At 45.6% G+C, this 22517-nt stretch overlaps 1 protein-coding gene across 47 annotated transcripts in view; it reads left to right on the top strand.

The window, feature by feature from the left end:
• The window catches only part of RBFOX1 (RNA binding fox-1 homolog 1), a 2264635-nt gene that overhangs the window by 2173183 nt on the left and 68935 nt on the right, over nt 1-22517 (top strand). For all 47 annotated transcript variants that reach the window (XR_014840851.1, XR_014840853.1, XM_021088068.2 and 44 more), the window contains one exon: nt 21508-21640. Coding sequence is in view for 45 of the 47 variants with exons in the window: in XM_021088068.2 (XP_020943727.1) it covers nt 21508-21640 (133 nt within the window). In the remaining 2 variants the exon portion in view is untranslated. The remainder of the gene's footprint in view (nt 1-21507; nt 21641-22517) is intronic.

The following is a 22517-nucleotide window of genomic DNA, read 5'->3' as shown; positions in this document are numbered from 1 at the left end:
TCTTTTTCTCTAAGAATCCAGCTTTCTTTCCAAAAGCTGAGGCTCCCTTACTTATCAGCAAATTTTTAGGATACACACCAATTTTTCAACCTGAAAATGCAGGTGTTTCGCACATTTATCTAACAGGCATGCTTCTGGAGAAAGGTGTGTCTACATTACACTTTGGTCAATTGCATCCTGTGTGTTTACTGACTTCCCGGACTTTTCCTGAGTTTGTGCTCTTTTTCTGTGGATCTTTAGCTGGCCTTGGATGTTTTCGACTTAAATTGCCCCTCTTCCTAGCCAAATAGCTAATCATCGGTAAATAACACCCTGAAATGCAGTAGGAGAGAAGGTTTTTAAAGGAACCCCACTGAAGTAGTCTGTAATGAAAATAACTCCTACTGAAATTATCTGTATTTTAAGATGCATTTTTGCATAATGGGTTTTTCCCCCTTAAGTGAACCATCCTCATAATATGACCCAGGACATGAAAGCACTAAGAGAAAGATTTTTCACTCAGGGCTCAATATCAATACAGCTTAACCCATCATCTCACCCCCAACCCCACCCCCACCCCAACTGAGTCCAGTATTTCCTCCTCTTCCCCAAACTTTATCCTCCTGTGAAACCCTAGTTTCCTTTGTGCCTCAGGACATCATGCATCCTCTTATGTGTCCTAATAATAATAATAATAAACCACTCCCATCCAGAGTCTATCAAACCTACATGAAGACTGAACAATTTAGGCCAGAGCACCTTGGACCAAATGGAAAACATATACTATTAACATTTTGCCATTTGTTTCACCAACTAAATTAAACAAATTAAATTATTTGATTGATTTTCAAATAATTTTAATAAATTAACATTGTGTCTGATTTGAGTAGCAAACAGTGCAATCCTCCAGCAGAGAGGCTTGTTGAGAGTGGGGGCAGGGCTGGAGGGTCTGCTCAGCACTCCCCCAACCCCACACCCCCGTCCTAGGGCCAGGGATCTGGAGGCTCCTTCTGTTGGGGGAAGGGCACCAGCTATATTATTGTCCTCACTCTTTGCATACAGTGGCTGCTTATGTCAAAAACAGCTCCAGGCAGAAATAGGAAGGTAATGCACATAGCATCTTTTTTTCCAACCGAAGATATTACTTCCGTTTTTATCAAGAGGTAAATCATGGGTTCCATGAATGTGAAAGTCCACTTCCAATTTGAAGTCGCACAGCTAGATCTCTTCTCAGTGATTCTTATTTCCATATGAAGGAGAAGTTTCCAGAAGCAGATAAATGTCCCCAGCTTTGTTGTGTTGTGTTTACAATTTTAGGAATAGATTTTGAGTCACACAAATAGCATGGACTTCCTGTAATGAAGGAAGCATGCAAATAAACATATGTATACACACACATACACACACACACAAACACACACACACACACATCTGTAAGGGATACTGTAACAATATCCCCCAATTTATCCCCAAAGGCAGGTCTTGAAAGTAATCCCTGTTGACTCCCTGGTAAGTGGCTGATAATGCAAGGAAGGACATATGCTCAGAGATGAGGGCATGAGGGTGTGAGCAGTCAGTTTTTACACAGAAGGGAGTCAGTAACACCCACATTAGGTGCACAGGACACATGTTAATTGCCTTTTGTTTCCCTTAATGACACATTTTTGGCTCTCTCCCATTAAGCCTTTTTGATATTTTCGTGCTGTTCCCTTGTGGAGTCCAGAGTTTATGTACCCATTTCTGTCCACACTCGTTCAAGCTACTTCCTTTTCAGCCTCTCTCTAGAGGCTGCCGCCAACATCTTTACATATACTCGGACCCAGCAGTGTCCAAATTCCACACGGAGGTTCCCAAGCACAGGTTGGCCAGCCCCACCCCCCGTTATTGCCAGCACCTGCATACTTTGCTCTTTTTTTTTTTTTTTCCACCCAATTGGGTGTGAAAAACAGCCTTGAGTTTGCTGTAGTGACATTTGCCTCTCTCCTCTTGAGGAAGAGTATCTTTCGGATGGTTCATTGTCCTTTGTCCCTTAGCTCTTGTGAATTTCCCATCTGCATCTGCCCCTTTCTTTTCTGAGTTTTACTCCTTTCTTTCTTTCTTTTTTTTTGGTAGGGCTGCACCCATGGCATATAGAAGTTCCCAGGCTGGGTCCAATTGGAGCTGCAGCTCCCAGCCACAGCCACAGACACAGCCACAGCAATACCAGATCTGAGCTGCATCTGCCACCTACATGACATCTCATGGCAACTCCAGCTGCCCCAACCCACTGAGCGAGGCTGGGGATTGAACCCACATCCTCATGGATACTAGTCGGGCTTGTTAATGCTGAGCCACAATGGGAACTTCCATCTCCTTTCATTTTTAATTCACGTTGAGAAATAATTATGCATTAGAGACAATATGTATGAATACCATAGGGGTTACAAACATAATTCCTGTGTCGGCTATTTGAGTCTGCTTCCATTCCACCCTACGTTTTTAATCATAGAGGGAAATATCTATGTCCTTTCCCTTGTTACCAGCTTTAGGCATTCATCTTAGATGACCCAAATCCCTGTCCAGAGCAAGTTTTGTTTTGCACTGTGTAGTCTTCTCATGCTGCCGTAACAAAAGATCACAGACTGGGCAACTTAAGCAACAGAAATGTATTCCTCAAGGTTCTGGAGCCTGGAAGTTGGAGATCAGGGTATCAGCTTGGTGGGTTCTGATGAGGGTCCTCTTCCTGGCCCTAAACCCTAACCCTAACCATAACCCTAAACTTAACCCTAAACCATTTCCTTTGTCTTCTCACTATGTTCTCACGTGGCAGAGAGATCAAGTTGTCAAGCATCTCTTCTTAAAAAGACACTAATCCAGGAGTTCCATAGTGGCACAGTGGAAATGAATCCAACTAGGATCCATGAGGTTTCAGGTTCAATCCCTGGCCCCGCTCAGTGGGTTAAGGATCCTGCATTGCTGTGGCTGTGGTGTAGGCTGGCAGCTGTAGCTCTGATTTGACCCCTAGCCTGGAAACCTCCATATGCCATGGGTGCGGCCCTAAAAAGCAAAAATAAATAAATAAATAAAAGGACACTAATTCTTTGCTCAGGGCCCCACCCTCATGACCTCATCTAAACCAAAGTCCCTCCCAAAGGCCCCATCTCCAAACACCATCACAGTAGGGGTCAAGGCTTCATCATATCTGGGGGAAACACAATTCAGTCCATAGCAAGTCCCTTGACCCACAAGTGCCAGGTTTATTTATCAAGGGCCAGAAAAGCATTTTCCAGCAGAAATTTCTGGATTGTCCCATATGCTTATCCATATACATAGTTGTATTTTCACACAGTTATACAGAAGACACAGCTGAACTGTTACATCCACATGAGGACAAATCTTAAAGGACGATGGCTATTAATTCCTCCTAAAATTTTCACCCCTGACAACATTAAAAAAAATGTTTGATATCACAGGTGAGCACTCAGGAACCTAAATGTTATCAAAATGCAAAGGTGTCTCCTCCTTTATTAACTTTTTTGAAATTCAAGGGCAAATGGTAGTGGCGCCCTTTTAACTGATGTATTGATTGCAGATTTTATGGAAGTAAGTGTGTGGAATTCCTAAACCAATGATTTAAGTGGCAGAAACACACACAAATCAGGCCTGCATTGTTCTACTTTTAGGTAATTGATAGAATTCCCATTGGTTTCTGTAATTAAAGGAACAGCCTAAATTAATTTATGGCTTCCTCTTTCTCTGCCCAATACAGAAAATGTCAGGAGATGGGAGTTCAGTTAATAGAAGGCACACATACGGGTCATTGTGTTACCAATACATTGGTTTAAAGAACCACACACTTCTTTCTCTCTTTTCTCCAGTAACTCAGACCCTAATGGTGGCCCCTGAGAGCCTTTTTCTAACATTTTCTGGAGGAATCACTTAAAAGAATAATAATCAGGAGTTCCTGTCGTGGCTCAGCGGAAACGCATCTGACTAGTGTCCACGAGGACGCAGGTTCCATCCCTGGCCTCCCTCAGTGGGTTAAGGATCCGGCATTGCCATGAGTTGTGGTGTAGGCTTCAGACATGGCTCGGATCTGGCATTGCTATGGCTCTGGCGTAGGTTGGAGGCTACAGCCGATTGGATTCCTAGCCTGGGAACCTCCATACGCCGTGAGTGTGGCCCTAAAAAAGAATAGAATAGAATAGAATAGAATAGAGAATAATAATCAGTGCTGGGACAAGGCAAGTAAGGCATATGCTTCAGACAGAATTTAAAGAGGCACCCAGATGCTCAATAATCAAGATAAATAATATTTGAAAGCAATATTTTCTTTAAAAATTGAATCGAAAAGCTCCATGGTCCACCAAGTATCAACGTGTTCCATAAAATCAGGATGCATATTATTCATTTTCCTTTTGCTGTAAGAGCCAATATGGCTCAGCACCATAGTTCTTTCTTTAAATTTTGAGAGTCTTGTATGTCATAGATTTTTTATAATCATTTTAATTTTTTAAAATTACCTTAAATTATGATTTATCCTCCTTATGGGGTTTTTCAGTGCCTTCTCTTGCTTATATTTTGCTCCCAAGGTAAGGCAGAGTTCCAGCCCTGACACCATAAAAAATCATATAATCATAATGATACAGGTTTATTGAGCACTAGCTCTACGTTAGGCATTCTGCTAAGCCCTGCACACGAACATTCTCACTGAATCCTCATGAGAAAACAATGAAATAGGCATGAATATTATGCCCCCTTTGCCCATGAGAAATTTTGGGCTTCATGGGATTGAAGAATTCAGCCTCACTCCATTGGATCAACCTGGAACCCACACTAGCTGAATCCTGAGCCTATCATTACAAGTCTCTAGATTTATACACCAGAGGCTCCACGCACTGTTCCTGGGGGGAAAAAAAAATCAAACTCCATCTTTCTCAACATCTGTGCAGTTACTTTGGCTCAGTCACAGTCCCCGATAATTTTGTTGTTACTATTGCGTTGTTTTTTTTTTTTTTTTTAGCAATTTCAGGAACATTTTTTAAAGACACTAGTTGAACCCCCATAGTTGTTCACCGGGATGCATCTGCAGAGAAGGAGCCGCTACTCAGGCAGCTGCTGTCCCCACACTTTGGCTATGAATCTCCCTGCAGAAGGGGCTGTCGTCTTTGTCGGTGGAGGGGCTCGCTGCTTCCGCCAAAGGCTGCCGATTGCAGGAACTCCCATCCCATGGTGTGCCCCCAAACACCTTATTTGTCTTGATGTTTCTTTCGCAGAAATACATGTGACAGATAAGGAGTCACTGGAGGATGGTTTGCTTTGTGTCAGACAGATATTAAAACAATAAACTACGTTGCCCTGGGATGCCTGTGCGAGCGCAGCCAGAGAACAAGGCCAAGATGAGATGTTTCTGAACGGCAGCGAGGCAGTCGTTCTGGGGGGACCCCCAAGTCCTGGGATAGCGTTGGCAGAAGCTGCTTTATAATGCCCACATTTTGTCTTTTTGTCTTTTTTTTAGGGCTGCACCCGTGGCATATGGAGGTTCCAGGCAAGGGGTCGAATTGGAGCTGTAGCCACTGGCCTACACCACAGCCACAGCAAGGCGGGATCCGAGCTGCACCTGTGACCTACATCACAGCTCAGGGCAATGCCTGATCCTTAACCCACTGAGTGGGGCCAGGGATCGAACCCTCGTCCTCATGGATGCTAGTTGGGCTCGTTAACCCCTGAGCCATGGCGGGAACTTCCTGCCCACATTTTCTTAAGTGGATCCACACAGGGCCTGGTGCAGCTCCCACGTTGAATTCCTAGACCACCTTCCCGTCCCGCCCCGTCCCCCGGCCCCGCCCCCCCAACCTCCGGCCCAGGCCAGAGAGGATTCTTCAGCGGGGTGAAAAGCTTTATTCTAAGAATTTGGGTTTTTTAAAGCACTCATCTGCACTTCATTTACTTTTTCCAACTAATATGAGTTTATTTTTATTTTTCATTTTTCTTTTTTATCGAGATGTCTGATTTTTAATTTGATTTTTGTTTTCATTAATTATAATATTTCAGGTGCATAGCAAAGTGATTTCATTATATGTTATATATATGTTTAGTTATATATATATTTCATAAAGAATCTGGAAAAGAATATTTATGTATACATATATACACTTAATGATGGAAGGCTCAAGATGCAGCTAGTCTGGGTTCCGAGTTGATCCAGCTGAATGAGTGTGGCTGAATTCTTCAATCCCTTGAAGCCTAAAATTTCTCATGGGAAAAGGGGGCATAATAATCCTGCCTATTTCATCATTTTCTCATGATGATTATTTAAACACCATCATTTAAACACTGGCTTCCCTAAGAACTCCAAAAACACTGTTTTCTTAAATCATGTTTTCATTCATTCATGGAAAAATGTTCTTGTTTTTAAGTATATATCATGTATACTTATATATTCTTTTTCAGATTCTTTCCCGTTATAGGTTATTACAAGATAGGGGCCGTAGTTCCCTGTGCTATACAGGAGGTCCTTGTTTATTTCATATATAGTAGTATGTATATGTGAATCCCAAACTCCTCATTTATCCCCCCCCTTTCCCCTTTGGGAACCATAAGCTCGTTTTCCATGTCTGTGAGGCTATTTCTGTTTTATACCTAAGTTCATTTGTATCACTCTTTTTTAGATTCCACACAGAAGGGATAGCATATGATATTAGTCTTTCTCTAATGTGGATTAAAAATGGAAAAACGTCTTTCTGGGTTCAGAGCTTTAAACATGAAATTTGCAGGGGCCCAAGAGAAAATCCTGTTTGATTCCTGGAATAGAAAGGGGGCAGCTTGATGCAGTGGTGCAGGTGTGGGTGTTTAGGGATGATTCCTGGAATAGAAAGGGGGCAGCTTGATGCAGTGGTGCAGGTGTGGGTGTTTAGGGAATCTGGCCTTGTAAATGGAGACAAGGCCTCTTCACGTCCGCAGAGGAGGGAGGGAGCAGCTTTGGAGGGGAGTAAGAACTTGCAATGACTCTCATAAGCAAGCACTGGGGAGGGGGTTCTTGGTGTTTCTTGCACAGAAATGTGTCCAACCCTAGAGGTGGCCCTCTCCTCCTTTTGCCTTAAGTCGCTTCAAAAGCAGGTCCCCTGGCACAGGGCAAAGATGCAGAAAGGGAAACTAAGCTTACCTCCCACTGGAGGAAAAGGAGCCTGACATAGTTCCCTTAAACACCGTCATTTAAACACTGGCTTCCCTAAAAGCTCCAAAAACACTGTTTTCTTAAATCCTGCTTTCATTCCTTCATGGAAGCGTTTTCTTTTTTTAAACAAATCATTATGTATTGTTTTACGTTTTATTGAAGTATAGTTGATTTACAAGGTTGTGATAAATCATTTCTGTGTGTGAACACACATCCCTTCTCTTCCAGAGTCTGTGCTCACTGTTTCTTATAATTTATCCGTCTTTGCCTCCAGTTAATTTCCAAGATCTTGAATCACCTTTACCAACATGGGTTTAACATCTTTTTCACGGAAGTTGGTGGTTTTCTGGGTTTTCTTCTGGTTCCCTCATCTGAGTCATAATTCTCTGCCTTTTCATTTTGTATGGATATTTGGTGCGGTCTCCTCTTTTCAGATAATCGGATGGTAGCCTCTCTTACTTCTGAGGTCTGCCCTGCTGGTGGCCGAAGTTGAAGCTGGCTGGCGGGGGTGGGGGAGGCTTGCTGCAGGGTTCCTGATGGGAGGGACTGGGGCCTGCCCCCTGGGGCTTTGTCTCCAGATGAGATTGGAGGCAGCTGCGTTCCTGGAGGGTCTTGAGGCCGCCTGTTTGCTGATGGGTGGGGCTGTGTTCCCACCTGGTTTGTTGTTAGGCCTGGAGCTTCTTTCCCCGGGTGGATGGGGCCAGATTTTTCCAGAATGGCCACCTCTCAAGGTGTCTTGGCTGCTGCTAATTCCCGAGACCTTTGTCTCCAGTTCCTTTCCCCCACAACAAGCCTCAGTCTCCCTCCAGGAGCTCCTCCAAGAGCCACAGGTAGGTCTGACCCAGATTCCTATGGAGTCTCTGCTTTGCCCTGGGACCCAGTGCACAGGAAAGCCTGTGTGTGCCTTTCAGGTGTGGAGTCTTCATGTTCCCCAGTCCCGTAGACCCCAGTTCCGTGGAGCTCCTGCACACAAGCCCCGCTGGCCCTCAACCCCAAAGGCCCCAGGGGTTCCTCCTCCCAAGGCCAGTTCCCCAGGCATGGGAACCTCTCAATGGGGCTCAGAACTCTCACTCCCGTAGGTGAGTCTCTGTGGTACAGTTACTTTCCAATCTGAGGGCCACCCCTCCACCGGGCAGGTATGGGGTTGCTTGTGTCACATAGTAGCCCCTCCTATCATCTTGATGTGGCCTCCCCTTTGCCTTCTGGAGTAGGACATCTTTTTTCAGGGGACGGGGAGGGGGATAGTCTGCAGTCTATTTGGTTGAAGGTTGTTCAGCAGTTGGTTGTAATTTCGCTGCTTTTATGAGAGAAGGTGAGCCCCAGTCCTTCTCCTCCACCATCTTAATCCTCAAGATTTCTTTCCGATGCTTTTCCCACATAGATGATCACAGAATCCTGGCAGAGTTCTCTGTGCTCTGCACCGGGTCCCTGTTGGTCAGTCGTTGCGTATACCCCCGTGTGCATGCGCCACATGGAAAAGTTTTCATTTCATCCCTTTCATGTGCAAGTACGGATGTGGCAAGAGCTGTGTTATTGCTACTGGAAGGCTCCCAAGTGTTAACAAAATGCTGTTTACAGGACCAGATAACACACCACACAGTTCAGATCAGTCTCCTAGGGTTTGGTTTGCATGCCCTGTAGGCTCCTGCTTTTTATGTAAAAAACAAACAAATAATGTACAAGAGCTGCCTCTGTGGGCACAGTGTCCAAGGATGCTTGGTCAAGGATTGCTACAAGGATCTCAGAAACATTTCCAAAGGTCATTTTTTTTTTTTTTTTTTTTTTTGCTGGCAAATCTTAGTCCCCAGTATGGGTTTTGCAAAATTATCCTGGAGTAATAAGGTATTTGTATGAGAAGAGCTGGATCCAGGCAGAGCTAGGTCTAAATTGTCCTGGTACACCAGCTGTATGACCTTGGCATGTCTCTTTTCCATGAAGTCTTCTCTTACCTGTGAGCATTCAATGAGATCCTTGTGTAAAAGCCTTTCAGGCTGCTGGAGACATTGCGTAGCTCCTCAAACACACGGCTCTTCTTTCTTCGAAACCATCTTCCCCCTGGACCTTTTGACAGTTCACCCAAAACGCTGCTTTGGAAGGTATATGTTAGTCTGGTGCCTGGACACCTGGACCGTTTCTGAACGGTCCTCCTTCAGTCTCTTCCAGGTGGGGGTTGGGAGAGGGGCTCCAGTTTGGCTATCGGGCAGGTGATCCCTGGGTCCAGATGGCACCTGTCCTGGTTTGCTTGGGATGTGGCACAAAGGATCAGGACTCAGTTGTCAAGTCTGGAAGCTGGCTTTCAAAATCAGGTGGGCTTCCATAGGAACCCACTAGCTGTACCCACAGCGATGGCTGGAAGTGAAAGGAATGACGCCTTTGTATCCTGCCCCTACCCCCAGAGCCACGGGCAACCTCCTCCAAGGGTCTCCTGTTTGGGAGCCCTGCAGCAGCCCTAGAGAACCATGGGAAATGCAGCCCAGCACATGGAAGCTCATTTATTTTACTTGCCCTGCCTCCTACCTGGAGAGGCAATTCACCAAGCTTGCTGTTTCAGCCAGTTGTTAGCTAGATTATGAATGATTTAACAATTGAAACTTTACGATGTGTATGCACTCCATAAAATAATTATTTATATAAATTATTAGACTTTTTTTGTTTGTTTGTTCTCCATGGCTGCCAGAAAAGAGCTACACTGACACAGGTATAGGTTTGGTCAAAGGGCTAGATGATGGTCAATCGCTTTGTCCGAATTAAAATAGATCTCAGCATCTCAGGGCTTTGTCTGGAGCATTCCTTCAAAGGGCAGAAAGCACCTTTGCAAATCCTTTCCAAGGTCCTGCCAAGTTAAACAGTCCAAGATGGAGATTCATTCGCGGTTTGGCTGAATGAAATGTTACAAAAATCCCACCCTGGGGGTAACCTGTAAGTAGACAGATCACAGATAGGTCTTTTGCACTGTAAAAGCCTATCGCTGTCCATTCAGCTCCCCACGTGCATGTTGGCATGTTGGATTCATTCGACCCTTTGTAATCTGGGAGAAAAGGGACAGCTGCTACCTTCAGGAGGTAAGCAGGATTCACGTGGCAATTAAATCAAAACCCAGGCTGCTGACTCATTCAAAGACCCAGAGGCCTGAGTGATGAAAGAATATTCACGTTTGTGAACATGGTGTGGGGAGGTGTTGTTGTGGCTTTTTGAATTTGTTAAATTAGGACACATGCCTACCTTGAGAGTATGTTCCTGTATCTGCACTGCATTTAGTCATGTTTTTATCTTTTTTTTTTTTTTTTTTACCTGCATGACTCATTTCTTTTCTTTCCAAGGAAGAGACTATTTCTAACCAAGTTATGAGTAAAGGGCTTTTTGATGGCAGTTTTAATTGATGGGTTGTATAGAGAAGAAGGTGCAACACCCTGAAAATATGCTGAAAGTTTCTTATTCGGTTCTTCCAATTCTTGGAGAAAATTTTGAGTTGTGTTTAGTCCTAAGGAGCTCGTGATTTTGACAGTAACTTGGTTTGTGTCTAGAACCCCAAACTAGCGTAACCCAGGTCCTGGTTGCTGGGAGAGTCCATTTCCCTGACATGTTTGGATTGTGTACCAACCCCCTGAGGCCAGCTCACATCCAGAAGTGGAGGTGAACCCCAGTGGAGAAGGAAAAAACTTGCCTTGGACCCTTATGGGGAGCATAAATCAGGAGTGACTCCTGTGGTCTGTGTCCAACTAGCAGCAAAGGCACCAAGCCCTTCCAGGTGTCTAGAAATCTCAGAACACAAATAGAGAATGGAAGAAATGGCACCTCTCCCTCCACTCCATCCTTCCCGTGGCCTCCAACAAGGTCTCGGGGAGGCTTGTCAATAGATTCCCCGGCAATTTAACTCAGTGTATGATGAATCAGGGCTGGTTTTCTTGGTTGGGTATGGACACAGGGAGGAGAGGTAGCAGCTTATCCAGGCAGTAGGAAGCACGTAAAAATTGAGAGCCTCTGCAGAGCACAGGGAGAGAGGAAATGTTACCGAAACTTGGCCTCTGCCCACTGGTGCGGAATGGAAACCTGGAGACAGGGTTTTGGGTGAAGGAGGAAAAGATAGCTTCTGTTGCTTTGCCAGGAGGCCACAGCACACAAACGTGCCTTCCATTGGGAAGAACTGTGGGGAGTTTTATAGCAAAAAGGAGAAAAACAGGATTCTGGATTCGAATCAGGGTTGTCTTAGGGGGCGTCTTAGTCACCAAAGCTGGCGTCAGGAGATCTCGGCATGATCATGCCGGGGGTCTTCTGAGTTATTGCCTGGAATAACAGAACTTGTGGAAAGGGCATATGGATCAGAGATGAGAACAAACTAGGAAAGTTCCTGAAAAACCTCCTGTGCTTATCATCTTTAACCCACAGGCAATTGTGCTCAGGTGCCTGATCTTTAGTTTACGGGTGACTGTGTTTAGGGGGCCATTAAGCCAGGGAGAAGGACAAGCAAGCACTCTAAGCTGTTCAGTGTTATAGTATTCATTTTGAAAAGAAGCATAAGGAATCTAACTTTTCTCTTCATCATATGAGATGCCTATATTATCATGTGCTTCCCTTGAGAGGGAACCAGGGTCCCGCCCCAAGGCGGTACAGTTGTTGCTTGACGGTTCCTCCCTTGTCTCTGCATCCCCTCCCCTCCCTGGTCAGCACCTGTCTGCACCTGCCCCTTCGAACTCAGGGAAGGTCACGGAGACTGAATGAGGTTCATGTCCTAAAAACAAGAAATGGGGGACACAGAAAGGTTTTTGTGCCCAGGAGCCTCACAAGGCTCTGCTCGGTTTTGGAAGTAGAAAGCTTTTGCCCAGAACTGACATGGGATGGCTTTGTTCTGTCTGCCTCTTGTCATAGAGAAGATGACAGGGTTTAGCGTCAGGCTGTCTGGTTTCAGATCACTGGAGAGTTTCCAAGCAGGAAAGAGAAAGCAATAACACCTGGGTCCTGTGGTTTGGGGAGGAGTTAATCTGTGGGCCTGGCGCTTAGCAAGGGTGAGTGAATAGTAGCTGTTCCAGTGGGATCTTCTCCATCTGATCATGGAGAACTAGAGGATAGCATTTTGCAACCATAACCACGATTTCACTTGGGTTACTTCCGTGATCACTGCCTGGACATTGCGACCAGTGAGGTCCAACATCCCTTCTCACTTATGTCCTCACTCAACCTGTTCCTCTTAAAATAGGCATCCTTCACAAGCAATGCCCTAGCAACTCTCCCAAGGTCAAGAAGCCGTTGCTCAGTTTTCCTCTGTAGCAGAACTGCTGTGGCATTCTGAGTCGATCGGACAATATCATCCATAAACATTTCCATGGTCACCCGGGGCCCGGCAGTCCAAATTATGGACCAAAATATAAAGTCCTCAGGACACCCCGGGAGGGAGCTAGATAACAAAGTTGCAACTGAATGAGGTGATGGAGTGAGGTGGCAAGTGAAAAGGAAAGAGAGGAGTGGTTTGAGAGGGATGGTGGTGGCGTCAGGAGATGTGGGGGACATTGGGAGGAAACGCCTTTGAGGAGGAGGGAATGTCGAACCTGCTGACTGGGGAAAAAAAAATGTACAACCTAAAAGTTGAGAATCATGTTTTATTTGGCACACAACACTGAGGACCTAAACCTGGGACGCAGCATCTCAGGGAACTCCGAGAGACTGCTCCGAAGAAGCAAGAAGGGGAGCCAGAAAATACAGGAGTTTTTGCAACAAAGTTCAGGTAGTTGGGGTATCAAAAGACGAGTGCTAATTAAAGAACATCAGATAGCTTGAGTTAAGGAATTGAGTGCTTTTCGGTTCAGGGAACGATGCAAGAGCCTGGGCTCACTGAAATCCTTCCTTTGACATGCACCTCTGCTCTCTGGGGCCAGCATCCTGTGTTTTCACATCCTGAGTTTCTTCACGGTGCACTGTTGGGAGTGGCTGCAGTTTGATGGCTGCTACGGGGCAGGTATTCTTTGCTTCCTTCCTGAGCTCCCTCAGCCCTCACTGTCAGGGAGGCTGTCATGCGATGGCTTGGTGGCTGCACACATACTTTGTTGACTGATGTGCCAGGCAGCATTTTTTCATCGATGGTACCAAGAGTTGAATGAGGGAATCCACTCAACCTTTAGAGACTGGACAAAAGTGAGAACCTTCAGAACTGAGAAATAGCAGCCACCTGAAGAGGCTGAAGGAACATGAGGCATTTTAGCCTCATCCAGTCAAGATTTAGGTTAAAACATTTGCCTTGGGCAACCAGGCTGGCATGGTGTCACCATCTTTTTTCCTTTCAAAAAACGTGCAGCTGTCTTCACATTCTTGCCAGTGCCTTCGACAACGCACCCTCGTCACACCCACACTGCAACAGCCTAGAAACTTCTGGCTAATTCGGATTGGACTAAAACTTTTGTACCATGACGTTATGGAAAGAGATTCAATTATGGTGCGAAATGTTTTGTGAGTAACTACCGCCCATAAAAAGTTAATTAATCAGGGCTGTGTCAATTTCCTCGTGCCATGTCAATTTGCTGCCAGGTAATTAATCACTAATCACCCACCAAGCAGCAGGCCGGGGGGGACAATCCATGAGCCATTTATTGTCTTTCCCCAAATAAATGGCACGTGCAGCCAGGAAGAAACACATCTTGCCTTTCATAATATTTTTATCGACACTTTTGCAAGTTGTAATAGGCTGCAGCAACAAGCAGCTGCAGTTCAATGGAATATGAATATTAAAGAAACAAATGAGTGGAGATTTATAGGACATTGCATTTCTGTTATGTCAGTTTTGAGATTAAACCGAGCAAATGAACAGTGAAAAATTACTCTTCCATGTGGAGAATGGTGATTAGACTTGTACATTAATTAGAAATTTTTTGTTTTCCTATTCAATGCATTTCAAATGAGGATGTCCTATAAGGAACTGTTTGTCCAAAATGTAGATTTATTCACTTCTAAACAGCAGTATTTAATATCCACGCGCATTTTTAAATGAAACAAGAGCCGATCCCAAATGTGTGTTTGGGGGATAAATAGATGTGCATATGAGAACCAGAGTGTCCAACAAATTAAGTGGCCGTTTTGGTCTTTTTTGTAAATCACTGCAGGGACGGAGCATTCTCTTATTACCCCCAAACCTTGAAATTACTGAATTTTAACAAAACTGAAAGCCTTTCCATGTTTGTTTTGACCTACAACTAAATATGCTCCATCAAATTAAGTGTTCCACTTAATGTCATTTAAAGACAGTGGCCTAGTTGTGTATACATCCTGTGTTATAAACCGATTTGATCTACCTTTCTCGGAGATTTGTCTTAAACATGCACAAACATTTTTGCCATTTGAAAAAAAAAATATCAAGTATTTGTTTTTTGGGGTTTTGGACATTGGGATGTTTATCACCCAGCGTTCTGCCTGTGAAATTGAGCTATAGCTGGCTGTTTATTTCGCCTCGGTATGTTACCTATTATGCCACTTCTTAATTTATGGTCCAGCACATGGAACAGGAGTTCCCTCAAGGGGCATCCTGCAGAACCGTGAACCTGCTGTTGAAACCGCCGTCCGCACCCCCAGAAATGTGTAAAGTGAATATTTCCCACCATAAATTACCCACGGAACAGCCCAACCCCATACAAACATGAACCTCTCTGTCTTAAAAGCATTTCAAGAGGAGGGGAAAGGTGGCATTTAGGAAGCAAAGGAGAGTGAGTGAAGATGGGACAAGGAGAAACAGCCCTCCCCACCCCACCCCCACCCATTCCAAAGGCACACCTTTTCAGGGCAGCTGGCACCCTCATGCAAATTCAAGCCGGCGCACAAATGCAAAGAATAATTGCCCGTTAAAGCAGTTGTATATTTTTATGGCTCTGATGCAGAATCTGCCCCCCTGTTGGGTTTTGCATCTGCTACTCTTCCAGCTTTCCCAGAGCTCTAAAACTTTAATATGCAGTTTATAACCCTCAAGTATTTTCCACTGGTTTTGTGTTGCTTCTCTTGGGATTTCCAGGCTGCCAGGATGATCTCATTTGTGTTTATTTTGAAGGTAAGCACCGCATCCGTAAAGAGATGGAGGGGCTGGTGGTTGGGAAGGGGCACACATTCGTCACCGTAACTACATTGAACGTGGAGCTCATAGGAGGTGGGAGGCAGGGGGGGCTTTGTCTTTGAGGGGGAGACAGGCAATCAGCAGTTGACACTTTGGTAAATGGCCCATTTGCCTGGTTGATACACCCACACATCTTCCGTTTAAACCTGTGGATTTGCCTCCATACTTGAGCACCTCACAGCATGCTTCTTGTTACATCCCTAAAGTTTCCATTTCATTGAGTCCCTTATTCCCAAGAACTGAGATGGTTACTCTGCCAACCTACCCCCCCGGCCCTTGGCTCTGGGCATCAATCTAGCTGAAGGTTGGGAATGGGTAGATCGGGCATGTTGATGTGTCAACAGCATGTGCAATTGGTATTTGCTGCAGAAGCTCCTGCCCTGTTTTCTTTGAGAGAAACTCATTTTTAGCTTATGAGCTAAATCCAATTTTCGTTGCAGTGATACCAGATTTTTCACTTTGATTCATGCTGGATCTGGTTTAAGAGGGAACCTTTCCAGTATAATGAACCTATGTTTTTTTTTTTCTCCCCTCCCTTGTCTCTGTCATGCCAAGAACTAAGGATTTATTTGGTATCCACAAAGTAGCCTGAATACTTCCCATTGTTGCCCATTGATGGTCTGTTTACATGCTTATTAACTTGAAGTTCAACTAGAAAAAAAAAAATCGAACTCCAGTGTTGAGGTTCAGAAGTGCCTATAATTTGGTGTCTTTTCTTTTGAACATTGTTCTTTAATTAACAAAGAGGCATTTACAAATATTGGGCCAGGTGACAGGTGGATGACTTTTATTAGCATTGATTTACTCCGGCCCAGAAATGGAGAGGACACTGAGTTTCCACTTGGCATTTTGCACTGGGTCTATTAATCATTTATTGCCCACTGACTGGATCAAAACTCCCAAACTAGGGTATTGATAGGTGACACAACTTTCACTCAACGAAAGATCTATGTCCTGCTACAATGTCAGCACATAATTAAGATGTCTTCTTTCTTCATGGTTCAGGACAAAGCCATTTTGGTTTTGTTTAATCTGAATCCTCTGTCCCCAAGTGTTTGATTCAAATATGTGCCTAGCCAGGTCCCAACATCTATAAGCCAGCCCACTTGGTAGGCAAGGAAAAAAAAAAATCAGTTCCTACCATGCCACATGAATCTAAAGAAAGCTTGATAAGCAGTTGTGGGTTTTTTGCTCTCGAAATTGACCATTTGTCTTAGCAGTAAGAAAAGAGAACCACACTGCCCTAAACCAGCCATGGGGGAAAACAATCCTCTAATGGAGACGGGGAGAAACACAACAGCCCCAGCTATAAATCAGATGAGTTAGAGATTATAAGGATGCTATTTTCCGTTGTTCCTTGTTGCACACACTTATTGCATTCAGCGACTGAGCGTTGCTGGCTTGCTAGGGAGTGCTGTGTGGGGCTCTAGGAAGAAAGGAACATGACCAAATGCCTTTACAGACCAGATGGGTATCACCTGTCTGGGGCGGAAGTCTGAGCTCTGCTTTTCCCCAGAACAGGAAACCAATCTCCAAACCCTGACACCGTGCGGCCGTAAACCTGAATTTAAATGAATTGAGGGTTCGAGCTAATTCCAAGTGCAGTGCGTTTATCCAAATCACTCCCTTCTTATCACAGCCACACATCCTCTGAGTCTGGTTGCTATTTCTAGGCCAGCGCAGCGCCTTCTAAGTGTGGGCGTGGCCATTGCTTTTATAAAGATCATGATTGAAATTGTTGTGTCATTTGTACACTATCTGCAAATCTTGGGCAGGATGCTATGCATAAAGGACAGGGTGGTGGAAGAGGTAGAGGAAAGGCCTCAACTGTCCCAGAAAGGAGTAGAACATTGGTTTAGCATCAGAGGGTATCCAAGGCAGGGTGTTAGGGACCAAACGTGTGTCGTGCTGGGCAGTCCTCTAAATTGCAGAGCAGACGGAGAGTGCTGCCCTCCTGCAACTTGCATTTTAGCAGTGGCGATTCCTTTTTCTGCATGTCTGTGATGTAGGCTACTTGGTTGCTGTTCGGGAAGGGTCAGCCCAGCTCATGGTAGCCTTCTTCAGAAGGTTAGAAATTAAATGGAAGGAAAGGAGGGAGCAGCCTCTGTTACAGTGGAACTTCCTTATCTTACCCAAGGCCCTTGGCCTCCCAGGGAGTTGATGCTCGGTCCTTTCATGTTCCTTTAACAAAATAAGACTCCCTCTCATGTGCCCTGCTTAGAGGAGCCCAGAACGCCTCATATTAAGACCTGCACACCTCTTCCCCTGCATCCCAAAGGCCAGTTTGCCCCTGCAGCAAAGGGGGTGCCAAGCAGAATCCTGGCTCCACCCTTTTGGCAGCTTGCGTTCCCCCTGCTCTCCTGCCGAGCTTCTGTTTCATGTTCTATCTCAACATCTAAATCCTCCAAGAATGATTGTAAAACCTGCTTGTCGCTGAGAGGGATCTTGTCTGGCTCACTCTCCGCCGCAGCCAGCGATAATGAATGGGTCAGCATAATTATTGCCTTTCCTCACACAGGCAGCCAGCTGCTCTGCCAGATTGTGGATTTTTCATTTTCTTTATTTCAAAATCCAGGGTGTTCCTCTGAAAACTTAATATTTGAACTGTGGCAAGAGAGCGCTGGCGTCTAAGGCATGCTTGCTCCTTTTCTCCCCAGTCCTGAAGCCAGCAACTTCTCTCTTGTGATTCCTGGGCATTTGAGGTAATAGGATTTTCCAGCTTTCCCCGTGGAGGCTGACACCTCTTTACAATTTCAAGAAACACCGGCCAGGAAACGTGGGTGCAGAGGGCCGGCAAGCTGAGGGTTAAGTACAGCTGTCTGATTTGTCTTTAAGCACAATTTTTTTTAAGGTTAAAAATAACTCGTATGGGGAGTTCCCCTTGTGGCTCAGAAGGTTAAGAACTCTACCAGTATCCATGGCCTTGCTCCGTGGGTTAAGGATCCAGCATTGCCACAGGCTGTGGCGTAGTTTGCAGATGTATCTCGGATCCGGTGTTGCTGCGGTGTAGGCCAGCAGCTGCAGCTCTGATGAGATCCCCAGCCTGGGCACGTCCATATGCCACAGGTGCAATTTTAAAAAGAAAGAAAAAATAATAACCAGTCTGGTCTTCTTGGACCCAAATAGAAAGGAAACATCATTCTAGCTGGATTCTACATCCTAGCATTTTAGCAGCACCGTGAGAGAAGGGTATGGCAGAATCCACAAAATGGGCTGGCTGTTGACCATTGAAGAACATGCAGAGGGTTTCAGATGATAGGCCGTGTGCCTTCACTTCAAGGTCAAGGTTATTCTGACCCTTGTAGTTCTCCCTGCAATTACATGAGGGGATACAGAATTGGGCATGGCTCCTGTGAGAAACCCCACTGCCTTTCTCTCCCTGCCTCCTGCCACCCACATGCCGCTGCAAACCGACTATGTCCAAGGCCTCTGGGAGTAATGGGAATTGATGGGGTCGGGGTGGGGGCCGTCTGCTCTTGAACATGATGGCAGGGGAGAGGGGAAGCCCCTCTCAGAAGTTTGGGGGTAGGATGGAGGCAACTTTAAGGTAATAGGTAATGCAATTACCCTGTGTTAACTTTGTTTGTTTTGGTCTTTTAGGGCCATACCTGTGATTTATGGAGGTTCCCAGGCTAGGAGTCTAATTGAAGCTGTAGCCAACAGCTTATGCCACAGCCACAGCAATGCCAGATCCAAGCTGCGTCTGTGACCTACACCACAGCTCACAGCAACGCCAGATCCTTAACCCACTAAGCAAGGCCAGGGATCAAGCCCACTACCTCATGGTTCCTAGTAGGATTCATTTCCACTGAGCCGCAACGGGAACTCCCTGCCTGTGTTAACTATTGAAAAGAGCCTCCTTGGCTGTGAGGCCTTTCAGAGTCTTTACATGTCTGTCTTCTTCTTCTTTTTTTTTTTTTTTTTTTTAAGATTTTTATTTTTTCTATTACAGTTGATTTATAATGTTCTGTTAATTTCTGCTCTATGGCAAAGTGACCCAGTCATGTATATATATATATATATTTTTTTTTTTTTCTTATATATCCTCCATCCTGTTCCATCACAAGTGACTAGATACAGTTCCCTGTTCTATACAGCAGGATCTCATGGCCTATCCACTCCAAATGCAATCGTTTGCATCTACTAACCCCAAACTCCCAGTCCCTCTCAATCCCTCCCCTTTCCCCTTGGCCACCACAAGTCTGTTCTCCATGTCCATGAGTTTGTTTCTTGCCACGGGAAACTGTGTCTTTCCCAGCCTTGTGTGGCATTAACCACACAGTCTGGAATCCCAGGGGAGGCAGGGCTGTGGGGGAAGGAAATCCTTCCTATCTGGTATCACCTGTTTCCCTCTCTCTGGAAATTCTCGGAGCTCCTGTCAGGTAAATAGGATGAGAGGAGAGTCTGGAACAGAGAGACAAGCTTCCCTGGATAGTCTGTCCTTTGGCTGGACCACAGCCCATGGCTTCATTTGCTTGTTTGTGTATTTAGGCCATCGAGCCCCTACCATGTCCAGTATTTAGAACCTACTGTGGATAAAGTCAGGGGGCTTCTGCTGACTTGGGTGGGGGCATGGGAAGATGCAAAGATGAGTATGGTGGGAGGTCTCAGGGAGCTGGCCGATGAACAGAAAAGGTCAGTGAAATGAATGACTGACTCTCTTCCTTCTCCGGGAGAGGCTGGGTGTTCTGCCAAAGAGGGTTCCTGGACAAAGGAAGTCAGTGGTGTTAATGCATTTCCCTCACTGAAAGGCTTTCTGAGCCTTTAATACAGATCTCCTGGGACAGCAGTTTCCCAGATGTATTTTCCTTAAAAAGGGCCCTCTCCGTGGCATTCATTGTGGGCACCCGTGCCCACTACTTAGTGGGATGGGACAGGCATGAACAGCATGGGGAGAGCACTGAGATGCCAAGAACAGAAAGAGTGGTTTTCTGAAGGCTTCCTGGACCCCGATGCATTAGGTTTGCCGACGTTCTAGGAGGAAGGACAGCTCAGGCAGAAGAACCCTATTTATTATCAGGGATCTCAAGCATTAGGCTTCCTTTCCCACTTGATTCCTCGCCTCGTTCTGCTCAGAGAACTTTTCTCCAGGGGAAGCAACCCTCTCCCTAAGAGCCGAGTTGCCAGACTTCTCTGTAGTCATGGTGGTTGTAGAAATGGTTTCATAAACTGGATAAATGGTTCGGGGGCTGATGAGACGTGCGTAATAATTTGTTTCTTGGAGCAGGATGGGTCTGCACGCTTAGGATACATACACTTGTCTGTAGGAACGTTATATTTCAGTGAAAAAAATTTAACAAGCAATATAGGTAGGTAAAGAAAAATATGGGGAACAATTAAAATAGGATGGGGAAAAGCTATGGGGAAAAGTACTAAGATGTACTTGTGAAGTTCAGCCCCAGAGATAATCACAAACACATGGGAATATATATTTATATGTATTTGTATATATAATTATATGCATATGCATGTATATATATACATATTCACACACATGCAAACATACATGTATATACATACACAAACACCCATGTATATTGTGTATGCACACAATGTACATATATATACATATTCACTCACACATGAATACATACTTACACATGTATGCAAAACACAGGCACATGGAGTTACGTTGTGGCTCAGCAGTTAACGAATCTGACTAGCATCCATGAGGATGCAGGTTCGATCCCTGGACTTGCTCAGCAGGTTAAGGATCCGGTGTTGAGAGGAGCTGTGGTGTAGCTGTGGCTCATATCTGGCATTGTTGCGACTGTGATGTAGGCCAGTGGCTACAGCTCCAGTGTGACCTCTAGCCTGGGAACCTCCACGTGCCATGAGTATGGCCCTAAAAAGACAAAAAAAAAAAAAGAAAAAGAAAATATACATATTGTGTGCCCATCCGTATGCCTATTATGGACAAGATACATGTGTATACGTATGCATGTAGATGGATGGTAGAGCTGAGAATACACTACACAGACATCTTGCAATGTACCTTTTAAAAAATTTAAGGCTGTGCAGTGAGCTTTTCCCCTGTTAGGAAGAATTCTTTGTGAAAGTTTGGCATTGACCTTGGAGGGACCGCAGGCAGTAGCAGCACCGTCTCTCTAGTAGCCGACCTTGGTCTCCTCCCTCCTGCCAACTTTTAGAAGCCTGACTCCGGGCAGGAAGCGAGGCGGGTGTCCAGCCTTGACCTGCAGGGGAAGGGTCCTGGGTAGGTGGTGGGGCCCCTCAAAGCCAAGTGTGGTCTAAAAGCCTGCACTCTGCTCTCTCCTCTCGTCCGCAGTGCCCGGCTTCCCGTATCCAGCCGCCACCGCCGCGGCCGCCTACCGAGGCGCGCACCTGCGAGGCCGTGGCCGCACCGTGTACAACACCTTCCGGGCCGCAGCGCCCCCGCCCCCGATCCCGGCCTATGGCGGGTAAGTGAGGCAGCCCCTCACCGGGCAGGCCTCCAGCATCGCATCACCGCCCCCCCCTCCGCCCCCCAAAACCCCCGCGTGCGAACGAGCGAGCGCATGTCGGCCTTGACCACCCCACCGGAACCGCCCAGCATGCAGCCCGCGCGCTTGCCGTGCAGCACCTTGCAAAGAGTCTTGAAAAATGAGCGTAATTTGTCTTGTCATGGTTGGTGCCTTTAAGCATTCTACATGTCACATGTTGTTATGTAAATTCTCTTTGAGACTGAATGCTGGAGAACAGAGAAATGGTTACAGCCCAAGACGCCTCTCTGATGATTGCAAACATCTGCTGATTAAGGAGGTTGGATCACAGTTGCCCCTTGAAACCCTCTATGGGGGGACGGGAGGTTTGCAAACGTAAAAATCCCTGCGGTGGTCTTGCACCCCCCTCCCTCCACCAAAGACATCTTGTGCTTCAAGGTGTGTGAACCTTTGGCTGAGAAAATTAGGCGTGGAGTCCAGCGCAAATGCTTGAAGTTCAATGAAATCGGAATTAAGACTCCTCTAGTTGAGTTTTCCAAAATGGCCTTTGCCTTCCTTTTCCCTTCTCAAGGAAAATGCAGGTTGATTTGGTCCCAGGGCCAGTTTTGGTCTTTCTGTGCATGGACTTTGTTATTGTCAAGTGAACATCAAGGAATGTGGTGAATGCTCAAAAAAAAAAAAAAAGTGGTACTGGTGTGATGGGCTGCGATTGTGAAATGCTCCATTTTCTGCCTTCCTGTCAGGAAGCCTAGAACATTCTGGCCCCCTCAGAGAGGGAAGTCTCTTTGGTGGTGGTCTTCACAGGATTTGGGGGATGCCTGGAGACATTTTTGGTTGTCATGGCTGGAGTGGGGAG

The sequence above is a fragment of the Sus scrofa genome, chromosome 3 (assembly GCF_054392235.1).
Source record: "Sus scrofa isolate SSC_HxYL_T2T_F1_AM1 chromosome 3, Sscrofa_HxYL_maternal_Yorkshire_Landrace_v2.0, whole genome shotgun sequence".
Taxonomy (NCBI): domain Eukaryota; kingdom Metazoa; phylum Chordata; class Mammalia; order Artiodactyla; family Suidae; genus Sus; species Sus scrofa.
This window is presented reverse-complemented; position numbering and strand designations above follow the sequence as displayed.